General features: G+C 47.6%; 2 protein-coding genes across 10 annotated transcripts in view; one reads left to right on the top strand and one right to left on the bottom strand.

Annotated features, from left to right (window-relative positions):
* Positions 1-737: 737 nt before the first annotated feature.
* LOC308180118 (uncharacterized protein) lies at positions 738-8372 on the bottom strand (the record flags this gene model as incomplete). The annotated part of the gene is made up of 5 exons (XM_080561281.1): positions 738-1006; positions 2699-2823; positions 5518-5668; positions 6245-6519; positions 8276-8372. 5 exons carry the CDS (start codon positions 8370-8372, stop codon positions 806-808), a joined length of 849 nt encoding a protein of 282 aa, XP_080417407.1. The 3' UTR covers positions 738-805.
* A 4157-nt stretch (positions 8373-12529) lies between these two features.
* The window catches only part of CSNK1D (casein kinase 1 delta), a 28433-nt gene continuing 18968 nt past the window's right edge, over positions 12530-21994 (top strand). For 3 of the 9 annotated variants that reach the window (XM_080560331.1, XM_080560332.1, XM_080560333.1), the window contains exons 1-2: positions 12882-15585; positions 21010-21120. In XM_080560331.1, coding sequence (XP_080416457.1) covers positions 15510-15585; positions 21010-21120 — 187 coding nt within the window. In that variant the 5' untranslated portion in view covers positions 12882-15509. Of the gene's footprint in view, positions 15586-21009; positions 21121-21994 lie in introns of all 9 variants that reach the window. The other 6 variants (XM_080560327.1, XM_080560326.1, XM_080560325.1 and 3 more) reach the window with 5 other exon arrangements.

The following is a 21994-nucleotide window of genomic DNA, read 5'->3' on the forward strand; positions in this document are numbered from 1 at the left end:
CAGGCTGCAGAGCTGCCAGGGTTCTGCCACCAGCTCGAGACCTTTCACCCTGCTGCTCTGCTGGAGGGCCTGCCAAAACAAACAAACAAAACACAACCACAAGACATGCAGACAAAGGTTACAACCCATGTGGGAGGAAACGAACGCTAACCTTTCATCTTCCAACTCCTTACTCAAAGCAGGAAAACAGGTACGGTCCTAATAGACATATCAAAGAAATTCACTATATGCCAGAACAGGAAAATCTGTATCAGATACCAAAATGCTGCCACGGTCCCCGAGCATAGCCCTTTTCAAGGCATCACGGAGATTCAGCAAGATCATCCAGGTCATAGGGGACAAACAAGCTTGTATCAAAGCTGCATACAGCTTGTATCAAAAAGACTTGACAAAGAGCAAAAGAATACAAGGACGGCTAAATCTCAGGGCGTAGGAGAAAACTGAAAACAGGGAGGCATCCTTTGAAAAAGTTTAATTAGACAACTAACGAAAAGAGAAAAGATTGCAAAACAACTGGGGAATGTACAAACAGTACTGGAAGCCAAAAGCGGCCTGAGTAACAGCTTGCAGAATAGCTGCTCTCTCCACGCCTCTCCCTGTGCACACTGAAGGGTTCCTACAGAAGAAAGGTTTTCTTCTTGGCAGTACAGTACAGGATGTAACCCTGTCACCAGCTGGAAGGAACCCGAGCAGAGGATTCAAGATGTTCTATTCCAACATTAAAAAATTACCTTTCAAAAGCCGTTTGTCAAGCAGAGCGTAGTTTCCCATTTGTTGAACAGGCAGGCCTAGCCAAATTTCGACCCTAAACTTTCAGGAAATCTCTACAGCTCCCAATGTACATGTTACTTCCGTACTCACCTGCAGGTTTTACCTCTGAAAAAAAAGTTCCAACTTTCTTCCCTTCCACAACATCTGTGATGACACGACCCGAGATCTTTGGGTGGGTTCCACTTGCAATCACCGCAGAGGTGCCTCCTTGGAGGGCCCGCAGAGCTGCTTTCACCTGCAATGAAGGATAGAGCCAGTTCCCGAAAATGCACTTGTTATTTGAATCCCCATGCTCAACACAAATTCTTGCTCCACTTTGATCACTTACGTCGGAAAAGACCCTTCAGACCATCAAGTCCAACCATCGACCGAATGCTACCACTAAACCATATCCCTAAGTGCTATGTCCACATGTCTCTTAAATATTTTTAAGGATGGGGACTCTACCACTTCCTCGGGCAGCCTGTTCTAACGTCTAACCACCCCTTCCATGAAGAAATGCTTCCTGATAGCCAACCTAAACCTCCCCTGGCACAACTTGAGGCCATTCCCTCACACCCTATCACTTGTCACTTGACAAAAGAGACCGACACCTTGCTACAACCTCCTTTCAGTAGCTGTAGAGATCAATGTGGCCTCCCCACTGCCTTCTTCTCTCCAGACTTAAATCCCAGCTCCCTTAGCTGTTCCTCACGTCGTTTTCTAGTTCCTTCCCCAGCTTTGCTGCTCTTCTCCGAGTGTATTCCCAGAAACTCAGTACCTTTATTGCAGTGAGATGTACTGGGTCTGGCTGGGATGGAGTTAACTTTCCCTGCAGCAGCCCATACAGTGCTGTGCTCTGCGCTTGTAGCTAGAACAGCACCAGTATCGCACAAGCGTCGTGTCTGCTGCTGAGCAATACCAGCACAGCATCAGGACTCCCTCTAACACCTCCCAGAGCCAGCAAGCTGGGGGCGGGCAAAAGGCGAGGAAGGAACATCACCAGGGCAGCTGACCTAAACCAACCAAAGGGATACTCCATACCCTATGATGTCACACTCAGCAATAAAAGGTGGAAAAAAGAAAAAGAAGGGAGGGGTGGGCGCTCATTGTGAAAACGTCTGTGTGTTGAGGCCCTGCTTCAACGAGGTGGTCAAGCATTGCTCATTTGTGGGAAGTAGAGAGTAATTTCTTTCCCCTGCACTTCCACACAGCCTTTGCCTGTCGTTTTTATTTTTTTCCCTTTAGACAGACTAATTAATTATTAATAATTTTTCCTTAATAATTATTTTTTTCCTTTAGTTAAATTATCCTTATCTCAACCCGTGAGTTGTTTCTTTCCTTCTCTTCTTCCCCCTCCTCTTCCGAGGAGGGGGAGCGAGAGAGCGGTTGTGGTGGAGTTCAGCTGTCTAGCAAGGTAAAACCATCACACGAGGGGACCAACACCAAGCACAGTGCTCAAGGTGCGGTCTCACCAGTGCCAAGCACAGACGGACCATCACTTCCGTTGTACTGCCGGCCATGCTATTTCTGATACAAGCCAGGATGTTATTGGCCATCTTGGCCTCCTGGGCATACTGCCGGCTCCTGTTCAACAAACTGTTGACCAGCACAACACCCCCAAGTCCTTTTCTGCCAGGCAACTTTCTAGAACGCTGCTTGTGACCAGCTGACAACTGGATTGAACTCCAAAGACCTTCTGAGCCGACATACAACCACCAGTGCTGCTGAAGAGAGTTGTTCCTCCCTAGGGGTAGGGCTTGGCATTTCCCTCTACTGAACTTCAAAAGGTTCCTGCCTGCCCCTATCTGCAGCCTGTCAAGGTTCCTCTGAATGGCAACACAATTATCTGCTCTATCGGCCACTCCTCTCAATCTTGTATTATCAAGTCCCCTTTCCACATCTCCCTTTCCCTCTCAGTAAGAGAATAAGTGTTCTACATTTCTACCTTGGCTTCCATGCCTCCCATTCCCACCTGGGATTTGGTTCCAAATGTCACAGATTGTTGGTCTCCTGGGTAGGATATGTCAGTGAGCTTTGCATCGTCGGGTCCTGGAGGGCTGTCAAAGAGTCCTGAAATTAATAATAAAAAACTGTTAATGTTACATATCTTCTGTTCTAAAGCTCACCAGGGAAAAAGAACTAAAGCCTTTGAGGCTAAAAACCTGTATTCCACTTTACAGGATTCAAAACTTCCACTGAACCCTCCTTTTGCGGAACCGAAAGGATGAAACACTAACATGCAGGCTCAAGATGTGTAACTTCACCGGAATTGTAGCTAGTGTGAGGAAACAGAATATCCACATGCTGAATAGTATCACGTACGCTGGGAAGTACCCACATTTCAGTGAGGTTAGAGAGAAAACCAGAAAGAAGTTTCCAGCTTTTATATGGTTCAGAATCAGGGCTGACACACAAGAGTGCACAACTGAACAAAGGACAGTCCTCCTCACCTAAAATCTCAGATGATATTCCCGAATGCTGTGTTGTACACTGATAAACCGGGCAACTTAGAAATATGTATAAAGGCTGACTATTGAGTTCTGCAAAGAAAGGACACAAGACTATAGACACACACTTATTCATTTTAAATAAATGTTGTACCTTTATTTAACTATGTCCTGAGTTGAGTGATACTTCTGTTTACCTAACATGTAAACCCTAAACTCTACCGCCAAACTTCCCAGAAGTTCTATGCGAACAAACACGTCACAGATTAAAGCGCACAAGTGAAGAGTACCTGAACTCTTCCTTTACAGCTTGGGAAGGAAAGGACACTTCTTTCCATAAAGAAGATACCACAGCAAATGAATAAGCTGTGAGGAAATGGGAGTGGTGTTTTCGTTTGTTTTTTTATTTGTATTTCTTATAAGTTGTTTGGACTATCATTTTTGTTATTTTTTTTTTTTTTCCTGAGGCAGTCATTTCAACTAGAATCAACCACGAAATCCATCTGAAACAGCTGGAAGAAACTGTGGTTATGAAAAGCCAACCTCCTTCCTTCTCGGGGCCCACAATATGGACCAAAGTCCAGAAGCCACCGAAGGAAACACGTCTGGAGATGATAAAAAGAGTACGTGATTTTGTTGATGTCCTGGTGTGAAACTGTACCTACCACCTTCCTCTTTCTAGAAAAGTACCTTCAGCATCAACAGGTGACAGACTTCACGGCAGCACAGCTCACAAGACTAGACCACTATCAGCCACACGTCTGGGAGACAGAAAAGCTAGCAAGCTCCAGGTATCTGGAAAGCAATATCCAGGACATGTAAAGTACCCATAAATCACTGAAAGACAGAATCCACTGCCAGAAGAAGCAAACGATTGCAGAATAGCGTTCGGCTTATATGCAGGGACAGACTATGTATTTAGAATCCAGGAGTGTTACTCGTGACTATATACAATTCTGAGGAGCTAGCAGAAGTACCATAGCGTCCACACAGGGCGTGCCTTCCAATCCTTTTACCGGCTTTGTTGCCCTCCTCTATACGCTTTCAGGGATCTTAACGTTCTTTTTATATTGTAGAGCCCAGAATCGCACACAATATTGAAGGAGAGGCTTCGCCAACGCTAAATACAGTGGGAGAATCACCTCTTTTGACCAGCTGGCTATGCTGTGTTTAATATATCCCAAAATGCTAGACGATAACCCGTGCTTCTGAATCCTTTAGCTATCTTCCCAGGGCCCTGAAATTTATTTTGATTGAACACAGGCTTCTTGCTGCAACTTTGTTGGTACCCACGTGAAAGAGCAGGAGTAGGGAATAATCTGAAGGTTGAACTAAGCTCGTACGCTCGCTAGCAATGTCCCTGATCCAAGCCCCAGGCAGGTAGAAAAGCTCTCAGTAAAGATGGTCTGGTCTGCAGATGGGAGCCTCTGTTCCCTTCAGAAGGCAGTCACCTGTGACTATAACCTGGCACTATTTCTTCACAACGCTGGCCTTGATCTCTTGATCACTCTACAATTCCACGAAAGGAATTGCCTCCCAAGTCGTTCTTGACTGACCACAACTAGCGTTCTGGAAAGCCCTGCAAGCACTTGTTCATTATTTCTAGGATAATTCTTAAAGCTGAAGCGGGACAAAGTTTTGTCCACAAAGGCCTTCGGGGAGACTTCTGAAAGGAAAACCAGGCCAAACCAAAAAACTAGGAACAGCAAGCGGCGTGTACGTCGGTTTTGCTAACAGAGTAACACTAACGTACCAGAAATTTCCACGTTCTTTGCCCTCTACCTTGAAAGTGTCACCCAATTCTGTCAGTGTTCACCATCAGCTTTTTTTTTTTTTTAAAAAATTTTCACATGGACATCTGAGAAAAACATTTCGAGTCCCTGTCATCAAGGGAGAAGAGGAGAGGAAAAAAAAGAAAAAAGAGAGGGGTGGGGAAGAAGCACAGCCATTCCTTTCCTCAGTAATGTGAGCAAAAAGCTCAGGCGCTCGGCAACAACAGAATCATAGAATATCCTGAGTTGAAAGGGACCACCGAGGATCATCGTTAAGGATCACCGAGTCAAACAACGCGCTTTGAAAGACAAAACGCAGAAGAACCTGCACGTTATTTAATCTCAGCTGTAGAGTCACGTGTATTTGTACCCGCTCATTTCTTCACCTGCCAGTTTATTGTGCTACAGATGTTACAGAACACGCAAACTACAAGGTTACTACTACTTTTCGTAACCGATGCGATCTTTGGTAGGACTAGCTGTGTAAGAGAGCCACCAAAATCCCCTTCACGCCTGGATTTCACCCGGAGGTCGCTGCGACTTACCCGGACAGCTGGGACAGACGGGCTGCTCTTTCTCCTGGGACACCTGCGACTGCAGCACGCCAGCTGCAGCTTTCCTCCCTTCAGCTGCCGCGCCACCTTCGCTCGGCGACAAACCCCGCGGGGGTCCCAGCGGCGGGGAGCTGCTTCTGCCCTGGTGAGCCGCAGGGAAAGGAGAGAGCCGGCCGTCAGCGCGCGGGGGGAGGAAAACCTCCGAGGCGCAGCCCGACGATCGAGCGCAGCGAGGACCCGCGCCCGGCCGCCGCAGCCCCCACCCCTCCCGGCCCGACGCTCCGGGGAAGCGCCCCCGAAGGCTCTCGCTCGCCTCACCGCCGGCAGCCGCGCTCGCAGCCAGCGGCAACCTGCGCCTCCCGGCGCGCACGGCCCGGCCCCGGCCCCGGCCCCGGCTCGCGGAAAGACCGGCCGCGCACCACAGAACTACAGCTCCCAGCATGCCGCGGGACGGAGCAGTCCATCCGACCCAGAGGGGAGTCGGCCAAGCGGACGCAACCGCCCCCCCCCCGCGCCGCTTCGCCCCCCTCTCCCCCAGCCCTCCGAAGCCCCGCGCAGTGCAGACCCCGCCGCACGCCCGGTCCGCTCCGCTCCGCTCCGGCGCGGCGCCGCCCCCGCCCCGCACAAGGGCCGTTTCCGCAGAAGCCGCGGACCGCGTGGCGCCCCAACCGCCCGCCGCCTCGCCCCCTCCCGGCCCGGCCCGGCCCCGACCACCAACCTCGTTGCGGCACCGCGCCTCGGCGGCCCGGCCCGGCCGCTGCCGCCCATAGTGCCGGCAAGCCCTGCACGGCACCTCCGCCCTGGGTTCCTCCGAGCCAATCACGGAGCGTTTCCGCCCTGAGTTAAGGCTAGCCGTGACGCCACTTCCGCCCTCACGGTCCAGCCAATCAGGGCGCCGCTTCCCTGTGGGAAGGCGACCCTGAGGCTGCCCCGTGCTGCCTTTTTTTTTTCTTTTTTTTTTTTTAAGGAAGGCGCGGGTGTTCTTGGTCCTCCCTCGTCAAGTATATCTGCGAGAAACGTCTCAAATAATTTTCTTGACACACGATCCTCTGTGAGGCTATTTTATTCGCGGTTGCAGTGGCGGGCGTCCTGCCGATCAGGAGCGCATTGCAGTAAGCACAGCATCAACTTTTATTCCCTATTCCCCGACGCCCGATCCCCTCCCCTGTGTCCTCATTGGCCGAGTACTGCAGGTTCACAAGCTACTCGACGCTCCTCTATACCATGTATGTACAATTTCACTTCTTTTTCAACCCTTTAATTTCTCCCTTCTTATTTTCTTCTTTTTTTTTTCCCTTTCTTATGTTTCAGGAACCTGTGATCTTTGTTTTACCGTTCCCACGCTGCTCAACCTGTTTTTCCTCAAGCTTCTGCCTTATGTGGTGTTTGTTTTTGTTTTGTTTTTTTTTTTTTTCTAGGGTAGCTTAGCTCAACAGCATGCAGAGTGCAGACGAGAAGTGAGGTGTTTCTAGAAGCAACACTCTCCAGGCTTTTGCTTCAGCTTTGAATATTGAGAGGACAATATGACCAAGCAAGTAACTGAAACTTTTTCAACTGGAATTAGCTCAAACCTTTCTTTTACAAAGGAAGAAAAATCTAGGAGCATAACAGATTACACGCCCCCTCAAAAAATTCAATATAGTAACATCACTCGCAGGAAAACAAACGCGCATGTGCAGTGCGGCTCAACCTGCAGTACCCGCTCAAAAACAGCAGAAAAAATGCACACCACACTGTCTAGGGGAGGAAGACCTCTAACCTCTAACCATAACCCTAACAAAAACCCTAACCCTAAACCTTAACTCAAATCCTACCGGACCCCACCCTTACCCTAAGCCTACCCCTAACCTAACCAGAAACCTAACCCTAATAGTAACCCTAACCATAACCCTAACCCTATCCCTAATGGATCTAACATAACCCTAACCCTAATCCTAACCCTAACCCCTAACCCTAACCCCTAACCCAAAATATAACGCTAAGCCTAGGTTTTAAGGAACAGGACCCGTTGATGTCTGGCATGCCTCAGGAACGTGGCCGGAGCTGTACTCTGCTGTCATAAGGTGCTTGCAAAGCCTGCCCGACAGGCAAAACAGACTAACAAATTCCCCTGACCAACTCAGGGCCCATACTGGCAAAAGGAATAAACAGACTGCAAACAGGCAGTGGTAAGTTTACAGTATCTATAGAACTCAGTCCTGTCCCTGTGGTTAGTTTACAATATCTGTAGAAGTCCCTTATCCTCCGGGGCTATCCTGTCTCAGTACGTGCTATTGTTCTACAGTTAACCCTTTAGTATCCATTTCTTACTTCAACCCAGGCTGCCCCTAAAGGGGTATCCGTAACACGCCGGGCCGCGCCCGTCCCTCCGCGGAGCCAGGAGCCCTGCGGCCTTTCCTCGCGCCCCGGGACGGTACGGCGGCAGCTGCCAACGGCCTGTCGCTACGCGTACTCGGGAACCGAGAGCACTCGCCTAAAGCCCGCTCCTTACCTCTGCTTTCGGCACCACCGCAAGATCCTCCCGCAGAACGTGCACCGTTCCAGGAAGGATTGCAATAAGCGCAGACCTGTCGGAAGCAAGCTCTGGATCCAACTCCTGAGCCCGCAATTCCGTTTAAGATAACGCCCATCACACCCGCGACGTATCAAACATAGAACCAACAAACATTAACACTACACTCGATTTCAGCCAAAAGTCCGAGAAACAACCCCTCCTTCCCCCACACGCCCCTCCCACTCCCACACACACCACCGACGTCATGGCCACTAGGCCAGCCGCCCGCCCCGTGCTCCCGACGCTGAAACCGACGCCTCGCCCGCCTTTTGGCCGCTTCCGTCGGAGCCATGACCCCGTCGCACCCCGGCGCCGCTCTGCCGGGTCCTCCCAGCGGCCCGTTCGGGCCCCGCGGGCCACATTAGCGGAGCTCCGGCTTAATTTGCATGCCCCGCCCCCGGCACCGCCTCTCCCTCCCCACAGCCCACCAGCTGCGTGCCCCGCCCACGAAGCCCCTGCGCGCCACCTCTGCGCCATGCTGATTGGCGCTGATCGCCCCTCTATTTGCATTCGCCCCGCCTCTTCACCCGCCCCCGCCGCCCCTCTCCGTCCCCGACGCGATTTGCATACCCCGCCCATCCCGTCGTAGACACGCCGCTAGCTGCCGCCTCATTGGCCCGGGGCCCAGCGCGACCACCCCGGCGGCACCGAGCGAGCGCGCGGGGACCCCGGCTACGGCCTTTTCGGCCGCGCCGGGCGGCCTCGGCGGGAAGGCCTGAGCGGCCGTCCGGGCTTGGCAGATTGCTGCCGCCAGCGGGGGTCCTCCGACCACCCGTTCAGCGCCCGAGGTCGCCGCCTCCGGAACGAGGCCCGGGGCCCGGCCCGGCGCGGCGACTGGAGGAGCGGAGCCTCCGCACGAGGAGAGGCTGCGAGCGCGGAGCGCCCTCGGGCCGGAGGGGAGATGCCTCCGGACACTCATCGCGTCCACGGACCCCCGAGCGCTGGGCGGGCACGGGGTCGCCACGGAAGGTAGCAGCTGCTGATCAGAAAAGGGGTGATTCTACACGACCACAAAGCAGCCCTGTCTGCGGTGAGACCTTTTGCCCCCCCACACTTTTTTTGGTGTTGTCGAATATGTTGAATGTACAGGGGGGATTCAGGGTGGATATCAGGAAGAGGTCCTTCACCGAGAGGGTTGTTGCACACTGGAAGAGGCTCCCGAGGGGCGTAGTCACAGCACCAAGCCTTGTCGGAGTTTAAGAAGCATTTGGACTGTGCTCTTAGTCATATGGTCTGAACTTTTGGGTAGGCCTTTGTGGAGCCAGGAGTTGGACTCGGTGATCCTTATGGGTCCCTTCCAACTCGGGATATTCTATGATTCTATGTGCTGACCACTTGCCCACTGCATCTGCGGTACCCATTGCATGTATGGATTAAGATATGCCATGTGTTTATCTCCACCCACCTCATTTTGCTTCCTTCTCTGCATCACTCCCTAGCTAGGCTGGCTGGGGCAATTAGCTTTTTGGGCCTTGAAACAGCACCTGTGGGAGCTCCCAGTTGCCCACTTGTGCCCGTGTTTGCTGAGTTAGCGTAGCCCCACCCCTTACTCCATGTGAATGGACTGCAAAAAAACTGCCAAGAGAGCAGGGAAGAAAGCAACTGTTTATTAATTCATGCACCTCACTTCTGGGAGGGAGGACACTGTAGGTGTCAACGTCTGAATGCTCATCTTTCCCCATGGTACCCCCAAAGTCAGGGCTGGAGCAATGATCACCCATTCCATGGGGAACAGTTGCTTCCTGTAGCTCTGTGCTGCTGGACAGAATTGGAGGAAGAAAAAATAGGGCCTGGGAGGAGGACAGAGGCACAGAGAGGGAAAAAAGGAGTCAGCTAGAAAGGGAAACATCAAGAGAGATGAAGGGACTGGCATTTGGGAATGAGAGAAAGAGATGAGGGACCATAAGGAGAATAGAGTTAGAAAGAAAAACTAGGGACAGCTCTGCTATCTGACTGTGTAGACCCCATGCCGCCCCCACCCTTTCCCCACAGACGCTGCTCGAACCACGGTACAGTGCTGAGATCCTAAAAGGACCCTGAGCAGCCTCCATCATTGACTTGCTCTCCGTCTGGCAGAGCACAGCCCCTCCACAGCCTCCCTGGCACTGCTCCACTCTTCCACCACAGCACTGACAGCTCCACCGCCCCCTCCTCACGTGCACTGTCACCCCTTGGGACTCTCCCCGGAAGCCTCTGATCACACCGCCGAACTCACCGCCGACCGATAGGTAGGTTCACCACCGAGATCTCCCCAGGCCGCGGGGCGCCCCTCCCTGGGCTCAGCTGGCGGATGGGGGATAGGAACTGGCTCGCTGAAAGGATTCATCAGCAAAGGTAGAACTGAAGAGTTTTGGTCAGCTGCAGACGGTAGCGAGCGCGGTGATGCTACTCCGCATGTGCAGAGCTGGTCGCTGTAGCGCTTTATTTTAGCCGCCGGGCGGCGGTAGCGAGAGCCGCAGGAGTGACGGGCACGTGCAGAGCCGGGCGCTGCGGTACCGCCCCTTGGTCATCGGGCGGCAGTAGAGAGGCCGGCGGCGTTACTGCGTATGCAGCACCCCTGCATCCGTACAACCTGGCGCTGCAGTACCCCTCTTTGGTCATCGGGCGGCAGTAAAGCGCGCAGTAGTGCTGCTGCAACCCGGGGTGCTGCGCTTCAGCGCCACCGCGACCCCACCAGGGCGCTCGAGCAGTCCCAGTCCCTCCCGTGCCGCTCAGCACCCTCGCGGAGAGCTGCTCTCCGAGGTCCCGAGGAACGCCGTGGTGCTCAAGCTTTAATAGGCTGCACTTTTGGTCCTTGTGCACACAGCTCACCGAAAGAATTAGCATGTCATCTTATAATCTCTTTCTGTTTATCACTTTGTATTGTGGTCCTGTCTCTCCTTCCACCAGTCAGCAGCAAAAACACTCCATATTCAGAATTTGTTTGAAAGAGATAATAAACAGAATACACGGTGACCAAACAAATCTAATGGAAGGAAGCCAAAGACCCTGACCTAACTACCACAAAAGAGCGGTGGGTATTGGGGGTTTTGGGACAGGGTTTGGAGCAGTGTTAGTCACTGGTGGTCTTGGGGCACCAGCTGGGGGCTTTTGGTCCAGGCTTGGAGGGGTTTTGGGGTCTCAAGGGTCAATGGTGGTTTTGGGGTAGGGTTTAGCAGCTTGCGTGGTTTTGGGGGCTGGTTTGAGGGATGTCTGCAGAGTCTTGGGGAAGAGAGCTCTTGCCAGCAGTAGGGCATTGATTTGTACTATTTTTTTTCCCCAGAATGAGAGATTTTATCACAGATGAATCAATGAGCAATGCTGTATAATGCCATGGTGGAGTCCCGGGAAAGACTGAGGAGCTGAGATACATGGCCTGTGAGAATATTGCTCAGCAGCGACTGCTAGCCTTTTTAAAATGTATATAAATTTATAAATTGTTTTAGTTACAGACATTTAGCAAACCAACTAATGGCTATGCACTGCCATAAAGAACTACAGGCTACCATACTCAGGCTTTAGCAGTTACCATGAGACAAGCAAGATCTGATAGGAGAAAACAAATGCTTCTGATTGATCCTGGTCAGAAAGTTTGAGCAACAGGTAAGTTTACTTGGGTAACTTTGCCGGAGCCATGAGTGATAATGCATTATTTGCATACTACCAAGGGAAAGGAGGAATGCTGATCCATAGCCAGCCTTTGGTAGATGGCATTCCAAGATACCACATTTCCCTCTAGATACCGACATCTACAATTTTTGGTGAAAACCAACAGTATGGAAAATCCTTCTCTCAGCTGCGATCAACAGTTTCTATGTTTGGTCTGCCTCCTGCTGCAAAGAAAACAAGGCCAAGACTAGAAAAAAATATTTCTTTAATTCATTATGTACACCCTTTGTCCACTCCCATTTCCATACCTGCACTGCAGCTTCCCTGACATACACAAGGTTACGTACCTAAGGAGAAACCAACAAAGCTTGCCCCCTTACGAGCAGAAGTAGGACTCACTCACTGCCTCTTCCACTTTATCCTAAACGTTCACCGCTTTATGTAGTTTGATATGACCTAAACAATCCACATGTCAATCTGTACATGTGGTCCAACATACCAACTAATAAAGCCCTGCTTCCTCCCCTGTCTCTGTCTGTTTGCATGTGCTTCCACTACTAGTTCTGCCCAGGCAATCAGGACACCCACAATTTAAAAGGACAAACAGTGCACTCCCTAATAAATATAGCAGGAAGGGCACTACTCTCATTGTCTCCATTCTGGTACATACGCCATCGCACAACTCTTTCTCTCAGCGCAGGAGATTGCACAGAACCATGATTATCTCAACATTACTGCAGGCCAAATCACAGACAGAGATCATATGTGACAGAAAAACAGCCAAAGCCCCCTTCCTCCCCCGCACCCCCATGTTTGGTACAAAGCACCCTTCCCCAGTTTTGAGTCTGTAGTGTTTTACAAGCACTTCCCATGCAGAATTGACATGTTCTCACAGAATCACAGAATTGTAGGGGTTGGAAGGGACCTCGAGAGATCATCGGCTCCAACCCCCCTGCCAAAGCAGGTTCCCTAGAGCAGGTTGCCCAGGTAGGTGTCCAGACAGGCCTTGAATATCTCCAGAGAAGGAGACTCCACAACCTCCCTGGGCAGCCTGTTCCAGTGCTCCGTCACCCTCACCGTGAGGAAGTTCTTTCACATGTTGGTGCGGAACATCCTGTGCTCCATTTTGTGGCCATTACCCCTTGTCTGGTCCCCACAAACCACTGAAAGAGGTTGGCCAAATCCCTCTGTCTCTCACACTTCAGGTATTTATAAACATTGATAAGATCCCCTCTCAGTCTTCTTTTCTCCAGGCTAAACAGACCCAGGTCTCTCAGCCTTTCCTCATAGGGAAGATGCTCCAGTCCCTGTATCATCTTTGTGGCTCTCCGCTGGACTCTTTCCAGGAAACCCCTGTCTTTTTTGTACCGGGGAGCCCAGAACTGGACACAGTATTCCAGGTGAGGCCTGACCAGGGCGGAGTAGAGGGGGAGGATCACCTCCCTTGACCTGCTGGCCACGCTCCTTTTAATGCACGCCAGGATCCCACTGGCCTTCTTGGCCACCAGGGCACACTGCTGGCTCACGGTCAACCTGTCGTCTGCCAGGACCCCCACGTCCATCTCCTCAGAGCTCCTTTCAGCCTGTACTGATACGTGCGGTTGTTCCTTCCCAGGTGCAGGACTCTCCACTTGCTCTTATTAAACCTCATTTGGTTTCTTCCTGCCCAGCTCTCCAGCCTGTCCAGGTCTCGCTGAATGGCAGCACAGCCTTCTGGCATGTTGACCACTCCTCTCAGCTTTGTATCATCGGTGTACTTGCTGGGGGTGGACACTATTCCCTCATCAAGGTTGTTGATGAAGATATTGAACAAGTCCGGACCCAGCACCGACCCCTGAGGATCACCGCTTGTCACAGGTCTCCAGCCAGACTGTGCTGCCGATCACCACCCTTTGAGCCCGGCCAGTCAGCCAGTTCTCAACCCACCTTACTGTCCACTCCTCTATCCCACACTTTCTCAGCTTTGCTAGCAGGATGTCGTGGGAGACAGTATCAAAAGCCTTGCTAAAGTCAAGGTAGATGACATCCACTGCTCTCCCCCCATCTACTCAGCTGGTGATGCCATCATAGAAGGCAACGAGGTTGGTAGAGCACGACTTCCCCTTGGTGAATCCATGCTGACTACTCCTCATAACCTTCTTCTCTTCCAATTGCTTGGAGATGGTATCCAGAACAAGCTGTTCCAACAAAGAACTCACACCCATTTTTCATGGTAAAACTCTGTGATACCATGTACTGACTAAGAAACTGTTTTCTGGTATTTGATCACTCTTTGCACAGCAGGGCTTGGCTCTTGGTGGTGCAGGGAGGAGTACGCTACATTGTACCATGCATCTGAACAACAGTGAGAGGATCCCATCAGCTTCTTAATGCATGCACACATCCTCTGAGTCTGCCCCTCCCCGTGAACTTGACACTGCAGGCTCTCAACAGCCATCCTACACAGGAAAACATGAGTACCCATGTATGGCAGGTATTCCTGCCCAGATCCCACTTCTTACCTCTGAGCAGAAAACTGCAGCTCTTGCTTGACAGGCAGATGTAGGTTGGTCCCAGTACAAAAGTCAGGGAATCACTGACAGCTGGGACTGCAACACCACCAGAAAACCACGCATCCAGAAAAACCCGCATCTCAGTAATAGTACTGGTAGGAAGCAAGTGTCTTTCAAATGCAGGCTTAAACAGGTTGCTCACATCCAGGACATGGAAAATTTTCCCCTTCCAATTGTACCAGGTCAGTATATGAAACAACTTGAAAGGTAAGGTACTCAGAGATTCTTTATCCAGAAACCTGCTGTGACTTTACTTTCCCTCCCTCTGTCACACTACACCTCTACCACCCTACACCTCTCTTAATACATCCAGCCCTCTTATATTACAGTCCAGTGCCACTTGCAACCCAGACCCACTAATTCAGCAGCCCCTGAGCTCATGCTAGAAGCTAGCTTCCTGATCTGTCTCACTTATAAGTGCAGCTCCATGATTGACACGAAAGAATACTACCTTGATTCATCCAATATAGTAAGACTAGTCAAGGTCATGATTTAAAGAGGTGTTGCTTCAACAAAACGAGAAAGCAGGCCAAGAGGAACATGTTTTCCCACCACTCCTCTTCCACTCCTGCTCAGAGGCAAGTGGTTCCTTCCACGCCCCGCACTGGCAGTTCCTCCACCCCACGGCAGGTCGCAGGAGAGATCCCGACACTCCTCACCAACAGCAAAGATCCATTTCGCCCCTGAAGTTTGCATGGTCCGATAGACTTGATTCAGACTTTGTGCCAGACACCCCACAGTCAACCGAGCACACCTCGGAGCCCAGCGCGGCCGCTGTGCCGTCCCGCTGCACTGACTCACGGAGGGGGATCCCGGAAGGCCGCGAGCCGCGTTCCCCGCCCGGCAACCCCTACTTAGCGGCACAGAGCGCCGGGGGGACCCTATGTGGCGGCACGGTGCAAAGTGGCAGCAGCCGGTGCCGCCGCGAACGGCTTCTCCTCACAGGGACCGCACGGCCGGCAGGGGGCTTGAAAACAACCAAGACCGACTCCCCGGCTCCCCAGAGCCCCCGTCCCCGCAGGCAGCGCGCCCCGCCCCGTTGCTAGGGAAGTGAGGTCACACAGTATGGCGGCTCGGGGCCGAAGCTGCTGACGGGTTGGTGCCATCTGGAATCCGCGTCCATCCTTCTCGGGAGTTGCGGCGACGGTGCTACCTGTCTCGCTGTCGCTGAGCGGCAGGACTAAGGCCGCGATGGCATCAGGAACCGCAGGGCTGTGAGGCAGCAGAGCGCGAGCCTGCAGGGCGGGAGGAGCAACAGAACCGGGTCGCGGACGAACCGAGCTGCCGCCATGGAGCTGAGGGTTGGGAACCGGTACCGGCTGGGCCGGAAGATCGGGAGCGGCTCCTTCGGGGACATCTACCTGGGTAAGGAGGGTGGTTCACTGGGGACGTGCCTGGGGGATCTGTGGAGATCGTCGGGGGCTGAGCCGGGGTGGGCGCTGCTCGCTCTCCTGCCCGTTCTTACCGCCGGTCGGGATGAGCTGGGAGCAACTCCCGGAAGCTCGTTTCACCCTCGCAAGAGCTCAGGTTGCGCTGGTGTCTGAAGAAATGGCTTTTAATATATGGTGGCTTGCTACGGCACAGCAGTAGCAATTTAATATTTCTTTGACGTCGTGTCTTAATTTAGGTAGTGCAGAAATCGGGACTTCTGGATTATTTGTTTGTCTCTTCACGTTGTTGTCTTGTGACCTTGGACACCGTTATTTGTCTCATCTGTAAAATGGGGATATGAGTTTAAAATCTTTGATCTTTAAAAAACGTTCAGAAAAAGATTTGGGGAAAGAAACGCGAGCATCAGCATTAAATATGATTGCAGTGGACTAGGAAAAATTGCTGTCACAGAGATGCTTGTTTCTCTGGCAAGGCCTAAAAAAATTTAAATGGTAAGGATGACTAAGTTGAGGTAAAAAAAAATCTCAAATCCTTCAAAGAATCAGCAGTTCAGCTATCCTGTTGCTTGAATGTTACCCTTATGTCTTAATGCATGTATCTTATTTTGCTACCATGATTTCTACGCGATTTTAAAGTTTGAAGTATTAGCGTTGTCTTTCCGTTCCCATTTATGTAGTTCTCTACAATAGTCACGGTAGTTCACTGGTATGACAAGTGGTGGTGGATTCAAGTCCTAAAAAGAAATATATTTAAAATTGTCAATACACTCGGCAGACTCTCAAAGTGTAAGAAATGGGTTAAATCCAGAGAAATACATTTCTTTATGCTACCGTATAGAAACAAGTATTTTGCATTTGAAAATTGTAGTAACTTAGGAAAGCAAGTCAAGAGAACTGGAGGGGAGGACCTTGCAGGTGCTAAGGTAGGTTAAAATCACATGTCTGGAGAGCGAAAACATCGTTAGCTAATGTATGTGGTATGTTTGGCAGTGCACACGGTATACAAATGCATTTTTTTCCTAGACAACAATGCTTTGTGTCGTAGTGTACATTTGGTATTCTGAAATAATTTGTTAGCTAAAATTGCTTGTTTACAGGTAATGATACACTGGTTATCTATAATACAGATCATGTGCTTGATGAAAAATCCATGTTTCTAGCCAAAGGCAAAGAATGTGATTCTTCCTCTCTGTAATGCTTGCATAAAAGACTGAGGACTATTGTGAGAAAGATGGTGGTAACATTAATGCAAAATCTTCATTAGCTATCACTGATGTTTTAAGACTGCAATTAAAATTTGAAAAATCTTACGATGATTTGAGATATTCCTACAGAACCATTTAACTGCTGTAAATTAATTCATGTTAGACTATACAGTTAAAGAGCAGGTAAAATAAACATATTTGTACTTCGATTTGTAATCCAAATTAACTGACAAGTAGAAGTCAGGCAACTTGGTTGTTACCTTCCCACATACGGAATCTAGCATGGAAGTCATAGGTATTTTGTCACTTTTGTCTTTACGTGTACAGCCTGCACCAGCAAAGTTGCACAGGAGATAGTAGTTCTCTGTTTATTAGTACTACTGCCATGCTGCATTTTGCACAAGAATTCCCCATCCTCAAATTTTGTCATCTTTTTGTTATTCAGTAGTCCATGTGGATTTACAATTAGGTCTTCCTGCAAACATGATGCTTGCCTCAAATTTTGTCCTATTCTTTTTATCCTTAAGTAGTCAGTATGGATTTATAAGCAGGTCTTCCTGCAAATGGGATGCTTGAGCCAGCAGCTAGCAGAGAATTGTACGCCTGGAAGATCCAGCTAATGGCATGGGTGTCTTTTTCCAGGGGAAAATACTGTCTCAAGAACTTAAATGTTGCAGCACTTTGTAGAGGCCCATTTGGTTTGCCTACCATTATATGGTAAAACAGAGGCTTTCAGAATCTATGCTTTTTATGATAAAGAAATGTGTCTGAAAAAAAAAAGGCTCTACTCAATTGTTTGGATTATACAGTAAGACATAATTACATAAAAATTACTTCTAAAATTCTGTCAGAGATCAGTTGTTTCTTTTAAGTGCAAATGCCTTCTGATACCTCTCAATGGATTTATAGATTTCCACGGTGTAGATTTCCATCTCAGTTTAGTGCTTTGAAAGGGGAGATTTAATTATTGTTTCCTGTTTCCATTTCCCCATATTTCTTTAATGCAGCTACAGGGGGTTGAAGACATTCCAGAGAGAAGAGGGGAAGGACCTTCTTTCTTTCTCTCTCTTTCAGTAAGTTACTTGGAATGCAGAGCCAACAACTTGGTTGTTATTATCATAGTTCTTTCATACTTTTTCCTCTTCTCCATCATACCTCAAGATACGACTTCTGGAATTTGGAAGGCCCACAACTTAGCTTACTTAGAATAATAGGGTCTGTAAAATAGCATTTTGAGATATAAGACACTAAAGTAAATAAAGTACCATGGAGAACTTTACAAAAATAAGTTAGGAAATTAGTGTACCTGCATTTTCTGAAGTTACTTTCCAGAGGAAGATTTGAAATAATAGTATGGATTCCCAGATATTCTGAATAGTATAGAAGATGAACAACATACAGAAGAAAAATCAGAGTAAGCATCTGTTTTGTTGCTCCATCCACAAGGTCAAAAAGACATAAGTCATGAAAGCATTACAGTTGCTGTGTTTTCATGTTTTTTTTCATTTCCATGTATTTTCTTAGGGATAAACTTTTAGTTGTAAATGAATTAAAATAATCTTCAAGGCCTTCCTTGTGGGAGAGGATTTTGCAATTACTTATAAATTAGAATTTTCCTATTTAAACTAAAAGACTTTCACAACTCAAGACTTTTTCTTTTCATTTCCATGAAGTGCCTCTTTTCATTTTACTGCTTACTGCTACTTTTTCATTACTCATTCTTCTCATAACACTACTTCTGGCTATTGTTCAAGGGTGTATGCAGAAGTGGAGAGCTGTTTAAGGATCTTAGCCCTCTTAGGTGATACAGACTTCTAGGGAAGATCAGATAATCATAAGAAATGACCTACTAGGTCAAGACAATGATTTGTCAAGCAGTGGTGAGCAGAACTTGATAGAGGTAGTACACGTCTTCATTCTCCTATGGGCAAGTCTTGTCTTAATCAAACACAGATGTCTGCAGCTGTCTGTATAAAAAGTATGCCATTCAGCAGTTTGTGTCAGAAAAGATTTTTGTGTGTGTTTGTTTGTTTTTAATATTTATGGTGGGATTAGGGAGGACAGGTAGAGAAGGTAGGGATAAGCATGAAAGACCCAGAGTTCCATAGTTAAAAATCAATATATTTGTTTGTTGGTGGTGGGGGGTGCAGTGGGTGGGAGAGTGTTAGTGCAAGAACAGAAGACAGTGCCTTTTTCCTTGTAACATTTATCTGTCCTTTCAAATTTCTAGATTGATGTGAACCATAACTCACTTAAAGTCCACAAAATAATATATTAATAAGATGTGAAAACCTTGGGCTACAGAGTTTCTAGTTGCAACTACTGTGCGGTGACCTTAGTAGAAATCAGGAGTTTGGTGGAGTCATATGAGGCAGATGGACAACGTTGACTACAGCAGGGGAAAATTAGTTTTCTTCATGCCTCCCAGATGTGCTGTGCTTATTGTACCTACAGTGTGTTTCAGATGCCTTGTTTTCTTTCTTAAGGTGCATTGTGAAATGCCTAGTAACTATTGTCCGTGATGTTCTCTCAGAACAGCTCTCTGTACCAGCAACGCCAATTTAATAGATGTGTGCACACAAGAAGACATTTTATTGATGTAAAAAACAACAGATAGCCTTGCATAAACTCAAAGATAATTCCATGCTCCACCAGGTATTATCCAGTGAAGAGCCTGATGAAATGGCTGAAACTAGACAAAGTAGAAATCTGAATTTCAAGGCTGTGTTTAATAAAAATAACCAAAAAAACCCCAAACTATACATTTTATTTTTTGTCTTACAAAGGTGCCAAAAATGCATTTTCTGTAAGTATATGTTCTGTTTATTGAATGGTAGAAAAAAACTGTCTCAAGAAGCTTGTATGATCACTTTTTACACTAAGACTGTGTTGTTGTCTGATTCTGCTTGGAAGACAAGGTATTCCTTAACAGTGTATCTCATGGAGCCTTCTTTCACATGGTATCAAGAATTTGACTTGAAATGACAGTAATGCATGGGTACTCCTTCGTATCCTTTGCTTCCTCAAAAACTAATGGAAAATGTCAACAACATGTGGGAAAGATTTCAGTGGGAACTTTTATTACTTAAAAATAATAAGTAGGTTACAGGTATCTTTCATATCCAGCAAGTATTCAAGAGCTCGTAACGTAGTTTCAGTATTAAATAAGCTGGCCTTGATCTTTAGGTAACAGATCTGCCAGTGTTACCCTAATTAACTTTGCTGATGGCAAAGAAGAAATCAGACAGCTGTGGCGTAAGGCTGAATATTTGCTTATAATTTAAATGTTGCTTTAAAGGCAGAAAGGGAGGCAGAGAGAAATGCTTGATTAATACAGAGCTTCAGTTTTATGGAAATAAATTACAGGCAGTGCTATTGAGCGTAATCATAAATGAATCCGAAAATGGACGGAATACTGAGGTAACATAGTCGAATGATAGCATGAAGATAAGGATATTCATAAGAGTAATTGTCAGCTGCAAGACTGTGTGAAGATTTCAGCGTCAGGTGACATGCTAGTGGAACAATAGAGGAAATTCAATGCATATAACTGAAAAGTTGTGCCAATTTGTGGCATGAGGCGTTGGCCTGTCTTTATAGTCACAAGGTTATAAAGCAGTGAAGTAGCTCTGTAATCTCAAGAACAAGATTTTGCAGTTATAGTTCTGTGAATAAATAACACTCTTGGAGGGGTATTTTATTCCTAGGTAGTCTGCCTCACAGTTAGATTAAATATTAATTAAGGTGTCAGAATACACCTAGAGTATGTTGAGATTTAGGAAAGTTGTAGGCTCTGTTTCCAAGACATAAGAGCAGATTTGAATTATTAGCATTTCTTAAGTTGGTGGGCATATGTGCTATGCCTACAAACACTCCCTATGAGCGCCTCCACCACAAACTGGAAGTGAAATGACTCCCCTTAGAACATGCACCCATTTTTTTTTTGGTATGCGATGGCAGCCTTTGTCTTCCTGAGCTAATTTATTTAGTATTTTTCTCTTAAACTGCTAGTCTGTTGGAGGGAATTTATAAGACTTCAGGAGAATTTTTAGATAACCACAGCTGAAAGTACTTAATCTCTGGATCTTTACCATTGAGAATAAACTTGTCAATATTTGTTTTGTTTCAGTCTTGATAAAGGAAATGCATTTTAACAATATCTTGGCCAATGTTTTATTTTTTTCTTGTTTTAGGAACTGATATTGCTGCTGGAGAGGAGGTTGCAATTAAGTTGGAATGTGTGAAAACCAAACATCCTCAGCTCCACATTGAGAGTAAAATCTACAAAATGATGCAGGGTGGAGGTAGGCAAACTTTCCTTCCTCAGAGATTGAGTTGTTTGTTTTTATTCTTGTCTTTGATATATCTGCTACCTGCAAATAAATAATGGTTGAGAGCTTTCTTAGCAGACTAGAAGGAGGTGGGAAAGGTGGCAGGGTAGGTGAAGAGCAGTACTGCATAGTAGGGTTTAGCCTGATTTGGTTAATACTAGTAGCACAATTCTAAACTTAGTAAATTCAGGATATTATTTGTTTCATATGCTTGCATTCTTTCTTCTGAGGTAAAAGTATTTTCTTGATATAAAAATTCCAAGACATAATGGCATTAGTAATAGAGAATAGGACTGAAGTAACTTCATAGCTACTGCAAGGTATTACACTGGGATAACTTACTCATGTTTTTGGAATTCTGCAAATGTAAGATTCCCACTACAGTCTGTATATAACCTGAATACCCTTCATAGAGTAAAATAATTCCTGAATGGGCTTGCTAAGACTATGATGGTTCCTTCTGTGGATGAACACTGCAAAGGCAGATGGCAGAAGGTTAAGTAACTGCCAACTAAGGGTTTCTCTCTGAAGGGAATTTAGGAAAAAATAATTCATATTAAATAAGGGTAACATGGGTTAATTACAATCTAGATGATTATAAACCAGATGATCTTTAAGGCCCATTCCAATCCAAACCATATTACAGTTCTATATATGATTGCATACCACTTCACTTCCAAAATGCGTAAAATTAAACTCAAAGTAACAGTATTTGAAATTCCGAGTGATACTTTCTACAATTCAAGGTTTAATTCAAAGCATACAATCAATTTGTACAGTTTTACGTGAAATAATTTTCCTGAGTTTCTCCATAAAGTGGGACTGACTTTAATTTTCCATCTAGAAA

The sequence above is a fragment of the Anser brachyrhynchus genome (genome assembly GCF_964034855.1).
Source record: "Anser brachyrhynchus genome assembly, chromosome: 18".
Classification (NCBI taxonomy): domain Eukaryota; kingdom Metazoa; phylum Chordata; class Aves; order Anseriformes; family Anatidae; genus Anser; species Anser brachyrhynchus.